Below are 20,143 nucleotides of genomic sequence, written 5' to 3' on the forward strand. Positions count from 1 at the left end.
GACGCAGCAAGGAATTGTTCACAGTCTCTAATTTGTTTTATTTCGGCTAGATTAAAAGCAGTGTTTTTAATTTTAAAAAAGGCAAATATGATTAGTCCCCTTAAGCAATGTTTTTTCAATTGTCTACAGAACATCATTATACAATGACTTGTTAAGCATTTAAATTGCAGTTAAGCTGAATACTAGCATCTTGAAAATATCTAGTAAAATACTATGTACTGTCATCATGACAATATTAAAAGAAATCCGTTATTATAAATAAGTTATTAAAGCTATTATGTTTAGAAATGTGTACTTCTTTCCGTTAAACATAACTTGCGTATTATTAAGACGTCAGGGCTCAACAATAAGGACTGCCCGATGGCCCGGGGCCAGTGTGAGAGATGCTTGGGACATAAAGCTATAAAGGTATTGCTTTTTATTTCATATCTTAAGGTTTTAGTTATGGTACTCCCAAAATAACTCCGCATAAATCTGCAGACTTTTAACAAAATTCTGCGCAGAAATAGCAAAAAATGTCAGCAGATTCTGTCTGGTCCTACTTAATAGTGTGATTAGAATTGCAGTATAGATTTTCTGTCTACTAAATAAACCCAGTATTATTTTTCAAAACCAACAAATATAAATGAAGTCATTTTGAATAATGATACAAATGATATCTAATAATCTCTCTAATAAAAGTAACATATTTGTTTCATTTTGTTTTAACTACACTTTTTTGACTGTCTCCACCCCCTAAATCATAAATTCGGCTCTTCAGTTATGAAATACTTTTCATACAAAACAATTAGACATTTATACAATTATACATATATTGTGACACCTGTTATAGCCCTATTGGAATTCATTGCTACCTAAATTACCAACATGTTAACAAGTATCAGTAAATTAACAGCTATGAAAAACAATCTGAGCTCGCAATTTACTCTACACTGAGTGAAGCCTGCAGCCGCTGCTCTTTTGAGTCACTTTTTAAAATTGCTAAAAGCAGCCAAATGTATGTTAAAAATTGCTAAATTTGTTGCTTGGTGCTTTTTGAAAAAAAAAAAGTTGCTAGGGTAGTATGAAAAGTTGCTAAATCTAGCAGTAAAATTGCTAAGTTGGCATCACTGCTTTGAAATGTGCATTTTAATTCGATCTTTGACGTAATCTTAACCGAAACACCAAGAGAGAGTTGGACATAGTGTAGCTCCTCCCCCCTTTTTAAGCAGCTAATAGCATTTTGTTTTCATCACAGCTCTGCCAGTGAGAGTGGCTGAAGGGGGCGGGCATGTCAGATTCTAGAGAGCATTTGATTGGTTACAATTTGCTAAAACTTAAGTTTGAGTTGAGTAAAACTGTTAATTAATTTAGTTTGCGGAAGTGACAAACTACAAGATTTACATGTTTATATAAGTTTTTATATCTTCCAAACGTTGTGACATATACCTTTTTGGTGCTTCCTTTGGTTACTCTACTATGTAACCATAGCTTTCTGCCACAAGTAAATGTCATCAGGTGGTTCCCAACCTTCCCTGAGTGTTTCGACCCTAACCACAACACTCTCCAGGTGGTGGGTCGGCAGTGGTGGCCAGGCCATTGCCCATCTACTAATGGCTTCCAGCTTTCTTCCTCTCTCTTACTCCATAGCCAGCATGAAGCTCGTTCTGCTTCTCCCATATGTGAGCAGCATGTTTCTTACTCTTCTTTTCCATGCCTAAAGCTGACATCAGTCGATATACTGTATTTGCACCAAAACCTCTACAACCTACCTCCACGGCCATGCCTGCCAACCTTTGTTTTTACACTCCTGGATTAGTGGCATGTACTTTAAGGCCTTCCTTTCATGAGCCTCTTCCCAACCCTCCTTCCATGGCACAGTCAGCTCTATTAAAATCATTTTATGGTCTTTGTCTGACCAAAAGACCATAAACGCAAATGTTGTCACTGTTTTGGTGTGCACTACCTTATAGATATCCTAAAAAACTAACAATACTGATACTAACATCTAAATAAACCTTTATTTTAATTTCATGGGACCTGTAAGTAGTAGTACTCAGTAGATGATCCTGTGCAATTATCCCTTTTTGTGTGCGTTATTTTTGTTTTGCAGAGAATTTTATACATTGTCATAGACCAGAGGCATCAACGTCAAGGAATCTATTCAAATGCTAAAGGTCTGTGGGAGAGGAGTCGTGTACTTCTGTCTGTGCCTGACCCGACATGTCATTAACCCATAAAGAGGAACAGGAATAATCCAGATAAGGCAGAGTCAGTAAGTCAGCACAGCGGACGTCCCTTTCAATTAAGGTATAGCGTCACAAGCGGGCTCAAATATTAACTTTTCATTCAGTACATGATTGCAAAACGCAACCTACTTCTCTTGTGTAACTAACAAGAGTGTGAGCGTTAATGCAGGAAATGCGCAGTCAGATCAGAGTTCAGGTGAGTTGGCGCTGCGGTACACATGGCAAACACAGATGTAAGGTCAATGAGACCACCTGTACTTTATACCATCAGCCTAGTGGCGAGAGGAAAACAGTGATGTTGGCACTGATTTCTTTACATATTTGATTATTGTGAATATTTGGGTATGATCGGTGCATGAAGCTACACATTCGGCCTAATTAATAATGCATTTAAATTAGCAGTTTTCCATATTCATGTTTATTCAATGTTTATTTATGCTTTTGAATTGCATTATAGGACCTTGATCTTTCTTCTAACAACGTTTAACATTAGAAAGTTGGAAAAAGTGACTTTCATTAAGATTTTTAATAGATTAAAGTGATGTATTGTATGGGTTAGTGTTACAACCTCCTGGCTCAAGAAAGTAGTAATAAAACCAAATAAAGATCCAAACCAGAAAATCAAATCAACTTAAATATATTTAATCAAAAATTAAGTGAAATGATACATGAATATAAATAAAAGAAAACAAAAAAACTCCAAAACTGAAGAGGGAAGGATGAACACTCGCAGTCCTGTACTCTCGGTTTTTATCCAAACGCACATCACAGGTAACACTCCACACCTGGTCCAAACGTCAATCACGGCAAAACACCGCACCTGTTCAAAACTCCAAAATACCAGATCATGGAACACCTCCATCTAGTGAACACTGGTTAACAAAACCTTACGACCGTCACAGTTAGTGTTGTAGTTCTGAAGGCAAAAGCGGGTCCAACCCCATACTAGTAAGATGTACCTAATAAAGTGGCCTGTGAGTGTTTATATACATTTTTGTATACATTATATTATTTCAAACAGCTAAAATGTCAATAAAAGTCAATTTGTTAAACTGTAGAGTTGAATTTTCTACATCAAAAGTCGACAGAGCAGAGATTAAGGTCCCATAATGCAATTCACAACCATAAATAAAGGTGAAACACAACATATGGAAACTGGTAATTAACAGATATTTGTTACAACGTGGGTCTTAGCAGATGTATACACTTATCTTTGTGAATGCTGCAGTTATTTTAAAAATAAAAGCAGCAGCTATGATTATGATGATGATGATGATCATAATAATAGAATTTTTAGTTAATGACACATGGATATTTTCTGAACTGTTAACAGTCATGATTAGAATTTTAAATAAAACATAATTCATTCATTTCTTCATTCACTGTGGGTCGCCACAGCGGAATGAACTGCCAACTTGTCCACCACGTTTTTACGCAGCGGATGCCCTTCCAGCCGCAACCCATTTCTGGGAAACATCAATACACACTCATTCACACTCGTACACTACGGACAATTTAGCCTACCCAATTCACGTGCACCACATGTCTTTGGACTGTGGGGGAAACCAGAGCACCCAGAGGAAACCCACGTGAACGCAGGAAGAACATGCAAACTCCACACAGAAACGCCAACTGACCCAGCCGAGGTTCAAACCAGCAACCTTCTTGCTGTGAGGAGACAGCACTACCTACTGCGCCACTACATCGCCTTTAATAAAACTTAAATTAGTTTAAAAAAAATTAATAATGGGTATTAATTAACTATTAATAATGGTATACATGTGCAAATATCACCATAAAAAGAACATCAAGTCATGCATCTCACGTTTGTGAATGGAAAAACTGGATTAAATTGTATATAATAACCATAGACTTTAAAAAATACAATAATACCACAAAAATGTATTTACACAAAATATGTTTCACTTTAAAAAAGAACAAAAAATAATTTGTTGGCCCTATTTAAAAAATAAATGGTGTTGACTAATGTTTATTTATCTGCTAATAATATTAATTAAGGAGTGTTTATGAGGTGAAGATCTGACACCAGTCTACTGCTCAAATTCTCGAGATCATTTATAGTTTAGGTCCCACTTTATATTAGGTGGCCTCAATAAATACGATGTATTTACATTTTACTTAACCATATACTACAATGCGCTTATTAAGTATGTACAGGTTTTTCCATTGAACTAATATTTAAAAAATGATCTACTAGTAATTACATCTAATTTATTTCTCTAATTGCATTTATGATTACGCTGTTGACCCACCCCTTACCTTAACACAACCTTACTCAAGACATGTCCCTAACCATACCCATATCTCACTTCAAGAGAAACAGAAGTGTTGTGCAATACAATATGAACACAATAAGTACATTGCACTTATTTTCTGATGTAAATACATAGTAATTAAGGCCATTCAGTATATAATAGGATCAAAATTTATAAGTGTTAAGTCTAGAAGAGAGTCATACACATGTGTTTTGAGTGTACATTTGTTTACACTTCAAAAAATCAACTTGGAACCAATTTAGGATCGTTTATACGCAAATGTTTACAAAAACGCACGGTATTTGCACTTAGCATTTGAATGCATTTTTTTACATTAAACAATAACTTTCTAAAACCCAATATCTACAGATTTCTGACCAACATGTTTAAAAAAAACTTGCATATACAAGTGAAGTCATAATTATTATTATTATTATTAAATTTTTTTTCTTCTTTTTTAAATATTTTCCAAATTATGTTTAACAGAGCAAGGAATTTTTTACAGTATGTCTGATAATATTTTTTATTCTCGAAAAAGACTTATTTGTTTTATTTCAGCTAGAATAAATGCATTTTTTTTTTAAACACAATTTTAGGGACAAAATTATTTGCCTCTTTAAGCTAAAATTTTTTTCGATAGTCTACAGAACAAACCACTGTTATACAATAACTTGCCTAATTACCCTAACCTGCCTAGTTAACCTAATTAACCTAGTTAAACCTTTAAATGTGACTTTAAGCTGTATCGAAGTGTCTTGAGAAATATCTAGTCAAATATTATTGACTGTCATCATGGCACAGATAAAATAAATCCATTATAAGAAATGTGTTACTAAAACTATTATGTTTAGAAATTAGTTGAAAAAAAACTTCTCTCTGTTAAACAGAAATTGGGGGAAAAATAAACAGAGGGGCTAATAATTGAGGGGGGCTAATAATTCTGACTTCAACTGTACCATAGGAATGGTATAATAGAAAATGTTAGTGGTTTCCAAACTGCTATAAACCTTGAAACCAGTTATCATCCCATGCCTACATTGTTATCAATTTCCTGTAGAATCTACAGTAACTTACTGCCCGCGGTTCGCCAGTAACTTACTTTAAATCAATTACAGCAAAAATACTGTATTTACATTTACAGCTCCATTTATCTTGCTGTATGTGTGTTTACAGATTTGATTGAATATTTTCTATAAAAGTTCACAATGTAAATTTAAAATACAGTAATATACTGCATAACTGTCAAACAGTAAAATAAAGTTCATTTTACAGTTAAATACTGTGTAATTTACAGTGTATATTTGTTTTTACACCGCTATACAGTTGAAGTCAGAATTATTAGCCCCCCTAAATTATTAGCCCTCCTGTTGATTTTTTTCCCCAATTTCTGTTTAACAGAGAGAAGTTTTTAAAACACATTTCTAAACATAATAGTTTTAATAACTCCTTTCTAATAACTGATTTATTTGATCTTTGCCATGATGACAGTAAATAATATTTGACTAGATATTATTCAAGACACTTCTATACAGCTTAAAGTCACATTTAAAGACTTAACTAGGTTATTTAGGTTAACCAGGCAGGTTAGGGTAATTAGGCAAGTTATTGTACAACAATAGTTTGTTTTGTAGGCTATCGAAAAAAAAAAATAGCTAAAGAGGCTAATAATTTTGACCTTAAAATGTTTTTAAAAAAATTAAAAGCTGCTTTTATTCTTGCCGAAATAAAACAAATAAGACTTTCTCCAGCAAATATTTCCTTGCTCTGTTAAACATCATTTGGGAAATATTCAAAAAAGAAGAAAAAAATCAAAGGACAGCTAATCATTTGTCTTATTTCCTTACAATTCAAAGAAAGTGTGTTCAGTTTAATGAAAATTTATTTATTATTCAGGTTCAAATCTATGAACTAGTCCCACATGCATTTAACTGGCTGATCTTTGCATTAAGTGGCTTAGGTTGGTTATGTGACTCTCTCACCAAAAACTGATCTAATCCTTTACTACAGTTCCTAAGCAAGAGTCAGGACACACGCACATTAGTACGTCACTGTGTGTGTGTTTGTGTGTGTGTGTGTGTGATTGCACCTTATCATTGAACAATCTCAGCCTCCTTCTGGGAACTGAACTGTGATATAACATTACAACTTGATTATTTTTTATGTGATGTACACTATGAGACAAGGCTTTCACAACTGGCTTAGCAGCTATTCCTTGTGGTCTATGTAAGCTGTAGGTCTACAGTATAAATACTAGAACGAAGGTGTGAGGGATTTGTGAACTTGTGATCAGTGTCCTTGAATGAAATGCTTGCAAAACAGAGAAATACAATGACCTTGAGCAGGCTTGGTGGGATCTGTCCTTACTGTTCTCTGATTCTAGTAAACAGCTGAGGAAAAATATGTGACACACTGATGGTGGTTTTTTAGCGAAAGGGACAGACAGTCCTTGAGATGAAATCCTGTTCAAAGTTCAGCAATGAGGGAGAACACCGATCAGTAGACAAAACACCCAAAAACTTTATTTCATTTTCTGTTACATAAGTAAATATGGATTCTTATGCAAGGTCTCAAAAGTATGAAATCACAATTAAGGCACGAAAAAGGGTTAAAGGGATAGTTCACCAAAATTGAAAGTTTGGTTATCATTTACATACCCTTCATATGTTTCAAACCTGTTTGATTTTCTTTTTTTGTTGGACACAAAAGAAGATATATTGAAGAAAGCTTGAAACTTGTATCCATTAACTTTTATAGTATTTATTTTTCCTACTATGGAAGTACAGGTTCAAAATATCTTCTTTAGTGTTCAGCAAAATAAAAGAACTGAAATGTTTGGAAATGCTTGTAAATAGGAAGTATATTTGCATTTTTGGGTAAACTGTCCCTTTAATTCCCTTAAAAGTCATTGTATTAATTGTAGCATGCTCTAAAAGTACCTTCATTCACATTTTTGTGTCAAGTACAAATATTTGAACATTCTTTAATCAAGATCATCAACTTTTCTGATTGAAGACCATCTCAATTTTCTGAGCCCATTGGTATTTGATATTTGCCTTGTTTAAATTACAAATGCATTTAATAAAAAAATTGATCAAAAACAAGTTTTTTTAATCCTGTTTTATTTTGGTTCTGATACAAATGTATTTGTTTAGGAATCTTTTGCACAGAAAGAAATGAAGAAAAAATTGAAAAACAGCACTTTATTTTTTACATTGTGAAAAGAAAGTATAGTAAAATCTCCATATTATATCAATTGGGAGTCAGCGTTGCAATATCATCCTAAATGTTAAACATCTTGTTATAAAACAAAGGTTTTTTTTATCAGGAGAAGCTTTGAAGGAATATTTTTAAATGGAATTTCTATACATCAGGGGTGTCCAAACTCAGTCCTGGAGGAAAATCCTGCAGATTTTAGCTCCAACTTTACTCAATAGGATTGCCTCATGGTGAAAGCCTAGTAAGAGTTTGATTAGCTTGCCCAGGTGGGTCTGATTGGGGTTGGAACTAAACTTTGCAGGACACCGGCACTCCAGTTTGGACATGCTTTACATATTTAGAATTTTTAATCAAAAATGTAAAGTTTTAGATTTTCTCATGTATTATATATTGTTGTTAATGTGTATGTTTAATGTTAGAAACATATATATTATAGAAAGTAAATGTGTACCTTATGTGTTATAGAAGAGTTTTTGCCATGAGAGCTGATATGCACTGAATTATTATTTTTTTATTAGATTTACTAAATTGTTTTAAAGGGCATCTATGGTGAAAAATCTACTTTTCAAGCTGTTTGGACAGATTTATGTGTAGGTATAGTGTATAGACTGTTATATTGGGGTGATATAAACATCTTTTTTTTTCAATTTAACAACATAAAAATGGTGGACCAGTTGGAGCGGTTTTCAGACCAACCGCAATTTGAAATGGGAGTGCGGTCCCCCTGTCCACCGAATTGATTGACAGCTACTTATTAACAGGTCTCTGTAGTAATGCATATAATCATATCAACAAGACGTGAGATCTTCTTCCTTTATGTCTGTTTTCTCAGGCAGTCGAGGGAGGAGATTAAGGCACACTGAAAGGTACGTGGAAATGGTGGGTTCATGCCTTAAAGGTGCAGTTTAAAAAAAGGCTGGTGCTAAGAGGTATAAAATAGAAACTTATTAAAGGTATAATAAAAAATCTGATAGGTGTTTTGAGCTGAAACTTTACAGACACATTCTGGAGACACAAAATACTTTGTGCGCTTTAACATAAGTGGTTGTAAAAATTTATATGGTTTGTATCTATTTTAAACAAAGTAATTAAGTTGAACATTACTCAATTTCATTTGTTTGTTTAAATTCAGCCCATATAAAATTTTGCAACCACTAACCTTAGAAACATTTTGAAATTTTCAATGAATAATTTTTTTCAGTGTCGTGAATCTTGCTGCCTTAAATTCATTCAAAATATCTTAATTAGTGTTTTAATGATAAACAAAGCTCCTACAGGTTTCTTATGATATGGTAAATAATGACAGATTTTGGGTAAATTATCTCTTTAATTAAATCCTCATACCTTCATAAAACTAGCGATTTTAGAACTTTACTTCAGAACTACAGTGCTTAAATCTATACATTTACTGTTTTCCATACCTCAGGTTTTCCAAAAAAGAATGAAACGCTGTGTTGGCATCATTTCTGTGCATCTGTACCGGGAGAAGAGAAGATGAGTTTGCTCATTGCTCTGATGTACTGAGAGCCGTCCATGGAGGTGAGTTTCAGGCTGCTCATGGGTAACAGCGCTCTGTTGGTGTAATATCTGAGGAATGGAGTCTGCGCTTCCATCGCCTCCAGATACACCTGAAAATAGAGACAAGAGTGGGACAGAACATGTAACAAAATATCATGGATGTATATTTAGTGTATGAGATTGTGGGAACAATAAGTGTTTGTGTAACATGTTTGGATGTAGATTTAGATATTAGTGTGGCATGTTTGATGATGATGCATTACATTATTCAATTCAAGTTTATTTGTATAAAAAGGAGCACATTATTGCATTACAATCAAATTCAGGGTTGTTAAGGTCATTAGTTACCACTTTATTAGATACTAAACTTAATTTAACTACTAACTAATAGCTTTTAACAGGTAAGTTGTTATATATAAACATTGTTAACCTGCGGTTGTATAGTGTATAGGTGATGTCTATGTGTACATGTTCAGTGAAGTGTATTTGTAGATTGAATGTGTCCTCAAATCCCTCATTAGTAGCATTAGCTTTTAGTATAAGAGAGTACAGATATTTTCCAGGAATATGAAAAATCACCTCAAAATCCTCCAAAATAAAAGTTGGTTACTAGTCAATGTGTGTATACTCACTGTAGTATTATTTATAAAAACAAACATACAATCACCGGCCACTTTATTAGGTACATCTAACTAGTACCGGGTTGGACCCACTTTTAGCATTCACAACTGCCTTAATCCTTCATGGCAACAAGGTACTGGAAATATTACTCAGAGATTTTGGTCCATATTGACATGATTGCATCCCGCAGTTGCTGCAGATTTGTCGGCTGTACATCCATGATGCAAATCTCCCTTTCCACCACATCCCAAAGTTGCTCTATTGGATTGATATCTGGTGACCATGTCTATGTGCCAAAATGCATTGAGTTGCAGCCATGTGATTGGCTGATAAGAAATTTGCGTTAACAAGCAGTTGGACAGGTGTACCTAATAAAGTGACCGGTGAGTGTATTTACCAAATATACACACCATGTATGCATGTATATATGTATATATATGTATATATATATATATATATATATATATATATATATATATATATATATATATATATATATATATATATATATATATATAAATACAACATAAAACTGCACAGTACACACACTTTTTATGTATATAAAACACAAAGTTTTAATTTGGATAATTTACACAATTAATCCTTTGACATCATTAAGTCTCACAAATGTGTGTAAATACTAGTGCAAGTCAAAGCTATTTAACATCCTTCAAAGTATCTTCTTTTCTGAGGAAAGAATTCAAAAAGGCTTTAGAGCAAATGGAGGATGAGCAAATTGACATATTTCATTTTGGGGTGAACTACCCCTTTAAGAAACAAATTTAGGAATCATCATTAAATGTACAGTTGTAATACAATTCAGTTCAGGGATAGTATTTTATTATTTTAATACTAAGCAAATTAAGTATGTTAATTTAATATTAATATGAACTGCAAATTTGCTTTTACTTCAGACTATTTTTTCCTTTATGTACTTTTATTGAATTGTCAAGTGAAGTTAACTTAATAAAGTTCAATTTGATTTATAATTAAAGCACTTTAAAACAACATAGTTGACCAAAGTGCTCACAATAAAGGGACAAATGAAGAGTTCACATGCAAAGCCTCATATCTCAGACACCTGAGTATAGTCTTAAAAGCTATCAAAGAGCTTTACTTAAAAAAAAAAAGTAAACCCATTACTTTTAAAGTGATTAGTTGACTATACATAAAGTGAGTAAATCCATTGCCTTAAAATGATTAAGTAAATGAATTAAGTGCACAATTCTAAAAATGAAGTTATATATTAATAAAATGTCTCATGCTGTGCTAAATGCCAAATTTCTCTCTCTGCAAGATGCACCTGAATGATGTCTTCAGTGTCCTGCGCAGCGTTCTGGAACACAGACTGGCAGTGCTGCAGGTATTGGTCATACAGGCTGCGTGTGTGTGCGTCCACCTCCAGCACCTTGTCTCCAGGCTCTGTCCTCTTCAGGTTCATCAGGAAGTCAGTGTTGACCGGGCCACATTCAATCAGGCTTATACTGCGACAGGCATGTCATGATTAGTGTATGAGTGCTTTTCATAGGCAATAGTAGCACTGTGCACAGAATCACTGATTAAGTACTCACTGAATGTTGAAGTGCTGGAGCAGAATAGCCAGGCTCTCACAAGCGCCCTCTATTGCAAATTTACTAGCACAGTAGACCTCGTTGAATGGCAAACCTGAGATCCACATTGAATAACTTTTTTGAAGTAATTTAAGTTTAAAAAATGTCATTGCAATTACTAATTACATCATTAACTTGGTCTGAAAAGTAACTTGATTAGTAAATAAGTAGTTGAATTATTGAATCAGTACTAAAGATCCATATAAATCTGAACAGACAGACAACAAAAAATAATCTTAATTCTTTTTAATACTCATTTTATTATACACACGTTTGTGAATTGTGGGGACATTACATAGGTTTACATTGTTTATATACTGTAGAAACTGTATTTTCTTTTGTCCTAAACAGGAAACTGTGTACAGTTTTACTTTGTTTGATTTATAAGCTTTTTGAGAAATCAGTAAATCAGTAATGTCCTCATATTTCAACACCTTCTTGTGATACCTGTCATACCTATGTCATACTGATTGTGTCCTTATATGTTTAAAAAAAATGCACACACACACACACTTCTCTGAATGTATACCTATTATTGTCAAGAACAAATTTCTCACTCAGTTATTTTTCTTAATCTTTAGCATGTTCGGTCAACTTGATATATTTTCACTCTAACAAATACAAACAAATACAGTTTCTCTGCTTCTAATTGATTTATACAGAATTATTGAATTCATTTACATTATTTACATTACTTGCATTATTATAAGTATCTGTAATTAAATTATTTTTACAATAAAGGTAATCCCTTTACTTTTTCAGCAGAAATAATATTAAATTACAGTAACTACACTGTAAAACCCAACAGTCAACTTCATCAAATGAAATGAGTGTAGTTAACTCAAAATTTACTGAAAGTTACTTTTACTCATTTGAAAAGAGTTTTGAACTCAGTGTTTATTTTGAACTCAAATGGTTAGCAGTCGGTTAACTCAAATGGTTTGAGTTGCCTTAACTTATTGGGTTTTACAGTACTCAGTTGATTTAAGTTCTCTTCATTAAATAGGTTTTACTGTGCTCAAATTGCTTCGTTTACTCAGATGGCTTAAGTTCATGGTTCTCATTAGGATTAGTTTTTGAACTTAAATGGTTTGTTGCGATCGACTTCCTCAAATGGTTTGAGTTACCTTAACTTATTAGGTTTTACAGAGTAGTTCATTTATTGAATTTTTTTTCCGGCTTAGTCCCTTTATTAATCAGGGGTCGCCACAGCGGAATGAACTTATCTACTTATCTAGCATATGTTTTACGCAGCTGCAGCCTATCACTGGGAAACATCCATACACACTCATTCATACATACATTATGGACAATTTAGTCTTCTCAACTTTACCTATACTGCATGTCTTTGGACTCACGCCAACACGGAGAGAACATGCAAACTCCACACAGTAATGCCAACTGACCCAGCCGAGGCTCGAACTAGCAACCTTCTTGCTGTGAGGCGACAGCACTGCCCACTGCGCCACCGCACCTCCCCTACAGTGTAATTACTGAGACTAATTACATACAACACTTATTATGACACATTTATTTATTTATTTACCCACCCTAAATTCAATTATCAATTAATCTCATAAATGAAACTGCAAAATAGAAATTTACAGGACTGACGTGGGCAAATCGGCAACGCAGTGGTGCAGTAGGTAGTCGCTGTGGCGACTCCTGATTAATAAAGGGACGAAGCCGAAAAGAAAATGAATGAATGAAGTGGGCAAATCTTTATTATGAAGCTCCCTTTTAGATGTCTTGCCTATAAGTAGGGCCAGACAGAATCTGTGGTCATTATCTGGTATTTCTGCAGAGGATTTTGTAAAAAATCTGCAGATTTATGTGAAATGATTTTGGAATTATCATAACTAAAAACGTAATATATGAAATTAAAAAATAATACCTTTTAAACTTTTATTTTATTTAATGTCTACAAACCAAATCCAATTCGATCCACTTAATTGGTAAATAAAGCAAGTCTCTTATATAATATCTCTACTAAAAGACAGAAAATATTTGTGTGTGTGTGTGTGTGTGTGTGTGTGTGTGTGTGTGTGTGTGTGTGTGTGTGTGTGTGTGTGTGTGTGTGCGCGTGTGCGTGCGTGCGTGTGTGTGTCTGTCTGTCTGTCTGTGTGTGTGTGTGTGTGTGTGTGTGTGTGTGTGTGTGTGTCTGTGTCTGTGTGTGTCTGTGTCTGTCTGTGTCTGTCTGTGTCTGTGTGTGTGTGTGTCTCTGTGTCTCTGTGTGTGTGTGTGTGTGTGTGTGTGTGTGTGTGTGTGTGTGTGTGCGTGTGTGTGTGAGAGAGAGAGTGAGTGAGTGAGTGAGTGAGTGAGTGAGTGAGTGAGTGAGTGAGTGAGTGAGTGAGTGAGTGAGTGAGTGCGTGAGTGCGTGAGTGCGTGCGTGCGTGCGTGCGAGAGTAAGTGAGTGTGTGTGCGAGTAAGTGAGTGTGTGTGCGAGTAAGTGAAAGTTCTTCTCTCACCCTGCAGTCCTCCCATGCTGCCGGTGACCAGGATTCTGCCGTGTCTCTTTTTCTTCATGTCTGGTAGGAAGGTCTGTATGGTGCGGATGGTGCCCAGCAGATTGACGTCCAGGATGGCTCTTATAGTGTCCAGCGAGTGGGTTTCCAGAGGACCCATCAGACCCACACCGGCATTACACACTAACACAAAAATATCAGGAGGAAATACATGAGAATGGCTGTGCATGTGAGCATTTAAAGGGAGAGTTCACCAAAAATTAATGTTCTGTCATAATTTCTTTCTGCTGTTTTAAAAAATATATAAATATATATATATATATATATATATATATATATATATATATATATACTGTGTGAACTATCCCTTTATTTATTTATTTTTTTTCAAGGAGAAATGTCTAATTTTCTCTTACCCAGTATGTCAATTCTGCCCTCTGTAACATTTCTTTGAGCATCAAGTATAGATTGCTGGTCAGTTACATCCATTTGCAGGATGTCCAGAGTGTCTTTATGCAGTCCTCTGACGCTCTCCAGCAGCCGTTGCTTCTTGTCCAAGTTCCGCATAGTAGCATAGACTAAACAACATCAGTAAGAAGTCATAGTTTGACACTGATTGTAATGTTAATTATATTTTGTAAAACTCAATTTGCATTAGTAATGTGCATTGCTAGTAAGAACTTGACGACTTTAAAGGCGTTTTATGTCTCATCATTTTCTTTTTGAATCCCTCAGATTGTACATTTTCACATAGTTGTATCTCAGTTTAATGCCGTCCTGTCCTAGCATTATTTATTCAGCATTCAGATAATGGATACATCTCATTTTCTAAAAATTGGCACTTATGGTTTTGCGGTTCAGGGTCACACATACTCAACAAGATAATAACAAAATAACAAATAATAACAAAATAATAGTTGAATTTATATTTATTTAAAAAAAATGACCCCATTCAAAAGCTGATAGCACATAGATTTTTAACACTGTGTAGTTCTCTGAATGAGCCACAGATGTGTGTTGATTTTTGTGATGTGTTCAGGAGTCCCTTGTTGTGAAAAAATGAATGACAAAAATTGAAGACAACAAATATTTTTGTTGATTGAGCTTACTTTAATAAGTTAACCAGTTTTCAAATATTTAAGCTATACAAATGTTAACTTCATATTTTTGATTAGTTTAATGTAAGTTGAGGTGTCTAAAAAGTAACCGATTCAACAAAAAAATGTAAGAATTGTTTTACAGTGTACTATCGCTTTTTACAGTGCAGTATATTAATAAAATAATAACGTTTTGGTTAACTGTAAAGATCAGACATGCACAAACACTCAATTTAACAGAACCCACTGAAATGTGTTGTTCTAATACCTTTGTAGGCTTTTGCTGGATTTGATGCGAGATGCACAGCAAGGCTGAGTCCAATCCCTGAAGAGCATCCAGTGATGAGAACAACCTTCTGCTCCATTTTTACAAGAAAACTCAGATGAGACGAGCGCTGCAATGATTCTCCGAGGTTATGTGCAGTTATGTGCTCCGTCTAAGTGCTGTGTCTCGGATTCAGATGTTTTAGATTTTTCCATTATCACAAGGACAGCTTTATGTAAACATTCTGATTTCACACTTTTGTTTTGCTCAACAGGTGCCACATCACATATACAGTATATACACATCAGCAGCTGTGGTGAATATTAAATACAATTTGTATTTGTTCAGAAAATAATACTTCATGCATCTTGTAGGTTTTTAATCACACTTCAATTAAGGATGTGATGTTATGCAATTAATTTGAGATCACAAAAGGATCAGCTTCTATAAGAATAATCACTTTTAGTGTTAGGGCTAAATTTAAATGTATAGACCATTTCAATGTGGTCATGTCATTGGCCCATGAACATTTTCTGCTTGTCACCAAACTATTTCACAAGAGGCAATTTAATCATATCTGAATGTTAAAACGACTGCCATGACAGCATTTATCAATATGTGGACCTTTTTGGATTCTTGGAAGCTATGGAAATTCAAAATATAATACAAGAAAACATTAGCTGAAGAAAAAAATAATTAATTAATTAATTAATAGTCGTGATTTAAACAAATTGACCATTTTGAGAGATGCAAACAATAGCAATGGTTCTTAGTCTCTTTAATAATCAGGGGTCTTATCCAGCATATGTTTTCCAGCTGCAATCAAGTACTGGAAAACATCCATACACACTCATTCACACACAATTTAGTTCAATTTAGTTTCAAGAGTTCACACTTACATAATGCTCAACTAGGGTAGCAGGTTTGGCATGCTTTCCCGGGAAAGAACCCTGAACTTGCAGATAGATGAGCCCAAGGTTCCCGCCTGGTCAATGAGCAATAGGAGGGATACGAGATCAGGTGTTTCTCGAATGCCCCCGTACCCTGGCTAATGGGTGATACTGATTGGTTAGGCATGTATGCGCTAGTTGCTTGAGACTGTATTACAATTCACTTTTGTACATGTTTTTTTTGACTGTGCAAACTCCGCGCAGGGAGTGCTGACTGGTTCGAATAGGACTTGAACCTGTGGCCCTCTTGCTACGAGGCAGCAGAGCTAACCACTGAGCCACCGTGTTGCCCGATCATAAAAGAGGCGGAGGGAAAAGGGGGTTGTTGGAAGGGTTTTCGAAAACGGAGATAGGGAATAAAGATTAATCAGGATATATATATATAGTAGTTTTGGAATGCTCTGATTGGCTAGCTAATGATTAGTGATGAGGGTCAGCTGAAGTTGATCATATCACATGCTCCTCTCAAAATTAGTTTATGAAACTTCGCTTATTCAATTTACGTGTACCACATGTTTTTGGACTGTGGGGGAAACCGGAGCACCTGGAGAAAACCCACAAGGACACTGGGAGAACATGCAAACTCCACACAGAAATGCTAGCTAACCCAGTCGGAACTCAAACCAACGACTTTCTTGCTGTGAGGTGACAGTGCTAACCAATAAGCCCTCACATTCAATAAAATAAAAAAAAAAACGGTTGCATTTGTCTGTAGAAATATCTTCTCACTATGTTGCATCCCACTTGTCAATCTAAACCAAGATAATTGGGTGATTATTCCTGCCACATTATATTATGTTTCTTCATTAGCATGATTGGTCTCAGTGATTTGTCCATAACTAAGTCAGTAATATAAAAGACTAAATTAACAAAACATTTACAAAAAAAAATTATTTATATCATTTATTTTTCCCCAAACTATTTTTAGTTCTGCAAATGTATTTGTAGTTCTGTAAATAAAAGTAGTTCTGTAAATGTTGGCTTTTTGAAAACTGTTGCACAAGTCATGCAGATGAAAGGTCACAGACATTGTTTACTGAAATGGTCGGCTTCGTAGAATTATTTCAACACTTGGAAAAAGTAATGTAAAATATGACCTCTTTTTATTGTGTATGCCAGGGCTATTCAATAGGCAGCCAGCGTGCCAATCCCGGCCCCGAGGCAATTTGTTTTGACCCTCCAAAAAGTGTGACCAAGACATGATAAATAAATTTAGTTCAGTCGAAAAACGGTCGCTATAGTAATGAAGTGACGTGTGTCTGTTTGATACAGCACAAGCTGCAGTTGAAGGCTGTGCAGAGTGTGAGTCACCTGTCGAGCGAATGGCGCGAGCAGCCAAAAACATTTGGATATGTTTGTTGAAAAGGCCTTTTGTACAATCCAAGACTACAGAATACACAAGACACGACACTCATTTTATTTGGAATGGGGAAAAGTGTAACAGTCAATTTGGCGAATGAAGCCCCGCCTTCTAGTACAAGAACCAATCAGCGATCAGAGTCTGACAATCAGACGTTGCTCTTAAACGTGAGTGTTCTGTGCTTTCGCTTTGTTTAGGAATGAAAACACTTATAAATAAATATTACAAACAGCGAGATTCCCTTTCCTTTTGATTACAAGTGCCCTATACAATCATAAAAACAGTCATATAATGGTGCATGACTTTCAGCTGACGCGCTCCATAGTGATAAACAAATGCTGTTTCTCAAACGGATTCTTTGCACGCGATTTGAAGCGGAGAGAAAGTCTGGGTTTTGGATTCGTGTTTAAACAGACATACACACAATTAATAATAATAACATATAAAGATGTCGATTTTGGTGTGTTTTTTTTTCAAACAACTAATTTCGTCCTAAATGAGCATAAAAAGTTAGGAAAGAAGTCGAATACTTTCATGTTATGTGTGCGTTTTTAAAGTGAAACCTGTTATTTAATTTATTATAAAAAAAATAAATGAGAGATTCATTGGTTGCTCTTTAATCTGAATGTGTAAGTTATACAGAGGAGAAACGGCTAATGAGATTGAAAGCTTGATTCTATTTCACTATAATAGCTATTCATTTTAATAAGCTGAACTGTTTGCGGGGTGAGGCAGTGGCGCAGTAGGTAGTGCTGTCGCCTCACAGCAGGTCGCTGGTTCGAACCTCGGCTCAGTTGGTGTTTCTATGTGGAGTTTGCATGTTCTCCCTGCCTTCGCGTGGGTTTCCCCCACAGTCCAAAGCAGTGGCATAGCGCAAAATGCGGAGGCCCCCCTGCAGGGATCACCGACGGGGCCCCCAGTTGAAGGCGGGGGGTGGGGTGGGAGATATACACATATACACATAGATATACACATATATCTGTGATCGGGAGTTTTCCTGGATGTTAGTATGCATTTTTTTATTTAATTATGAAAATTTTTATTTGACATCACTTTTCTACATTGATGGATCACTTATCGCACGGGCATTCCTGACAAAAAGCTTGTGTTTGTGTGTATGGAAATGTACTATTCACTCTCCCCGTTAAATTTGATCTAATCATGTCCTGAAACACAGCTCCTCTCCTGCTTTTACTTCTCATACTGACGGAGGGAAAGATTCGTTTGTGAATGAATCTCCGTTATGAACGACTCTTTCGCTAGCCAACAATAATACAAGTTTCTGGCAGCGCAGCATCTCTTTGTCATATTTCTTTTGCATTGTTTGCTGATTTATTCAACAAAACTAGCATAAACCGAGTGTTTAGTGCGAGTTGGTGCTACTTTGCCTTATGGTGAATGCAGTAAGTGACTATAGCTATTATTATCAATAACGTGACCTGTTTAGCACAAATTTCAAAACATACAAAAACGTAAAAAACTTAATCCTATGAAATGTTCTGCCTTTGTGCTTTGTTTTCTTTGTTTGCTCGTTACTACACCCGTAGACAGCGCTTAAGTCCAGCATCTTCACGTAATAACACTGTCTTGACTAGTGCGGTTGAATGACATTTGTCCTGGGAGCACTGTACCAATGTGGCGGCGCTATAGACGCATGCTCAGGGTCCCTATGCGATATCTAGTGTATATATCTATGTCACAAATTGAGGAGCGGGGAAAGGAGGCGGGGTGGCGTGACAACGCGGGGAATCCTTCACAAACTGAGGAGCGATCACAAACCGAAAGTGGCGAGAGCGTCAAGGTAGCCAGAAGTCATTCATTTTTTTTAACGAGAACCGGCAGCAAGAAACAGCGGCGCGTCTTCATTGGCTATGACGCGGTTCGGCGGCAAGCAATCAGAATGAAGTAGTCCACCGCTTGAGCGGAGTTCAGAGAACACAGACCTGTAAACTTTGGTTCCGACCACAGTTGTTCCCAAGAGTTTGATTATTGCGGTTCCTGAATTTTCAATTATTAAAAATCGCGACGACGTGGGGCCCCCTAATCACGCGAGGCCCCCCCGCGGTGCGTGCCCTGCGGGCCCGTCCGCTACGCCACTGGTCCAAAGACATGTGGTACAGGTGAATTTGGTAGGCTAAACTGTCCGTATTTATGAGTGTGTGTGTGTGAGAATGTGTGTGTGGATGTTTCCCAGAGATGGGTTGCGGCTGGAAGGGCATTCATCCGTTGCGTAAAAACTTGCTGGATATGTTGGCGGTTCATTCCGCTGTGGCGACTCCAAATTAATAAAAGGGCTAAGCCAACAAGAAAATGAATGAATGAACTGTTTGCTAATGTATTTGCTGCTAATGTATATATTTATTTTCTTTTGTTAATAATACTTTTAAAACATATTACTGACAACTATTACATTACAAACAAAATTTAATAGTTTATTTACATTGAAACAGCCCCAAGTGAACATATTTAGTAATATGGTGATTTTTTTTAGATGGGGGGGATCCCTTATTATGGTGGGCATATTCCTTATTTTCACA

At 35.6% G+C, this 20,143-nt stretch overlaps 1 protein-coding gene across 1 annotated transcript; it reads right to left on the bottom strand.

The window, feature by feature from the left end:
• Positions 1–7,618: 7,618 nt before the first annotated feature.
• On the bottom strand, positions 7,619–15,456 carry hsd17b1 (hydroxysteroid (17-beta) dehydrogenase 1). The gene is given in 6 exon segments (NM_205584.2): positions 7,619–9,348; positions 11,163–11,343; positions 11,431–11,524; positions 13,938–14,117; positions 14,351–14,512; positions 15,300–15,456. Coding segments are annotated over 6 exon segments (882 nt in total). The 5' UTR covers positions 15,397–15,456; the 3' UTR covers positions 7,619–9,180.
• Positions 15,457–20,143: the final 4,687 nt, after the last annotated feature.

Source organism: Danio rerio, chromosome 3 (genome assembly GCF_049306965.1).
Source record: "Danio rerio strain Tuebingen ecotype United States chromosome 3, GRCz12tu, whole genome shotgun sequence".
Taxonomy (NCBI): Eukaryota; Metazoa; Chordata; class Actinopteri; order Cypriniformes; family Danionidae; genus Danio; species Danio rerio.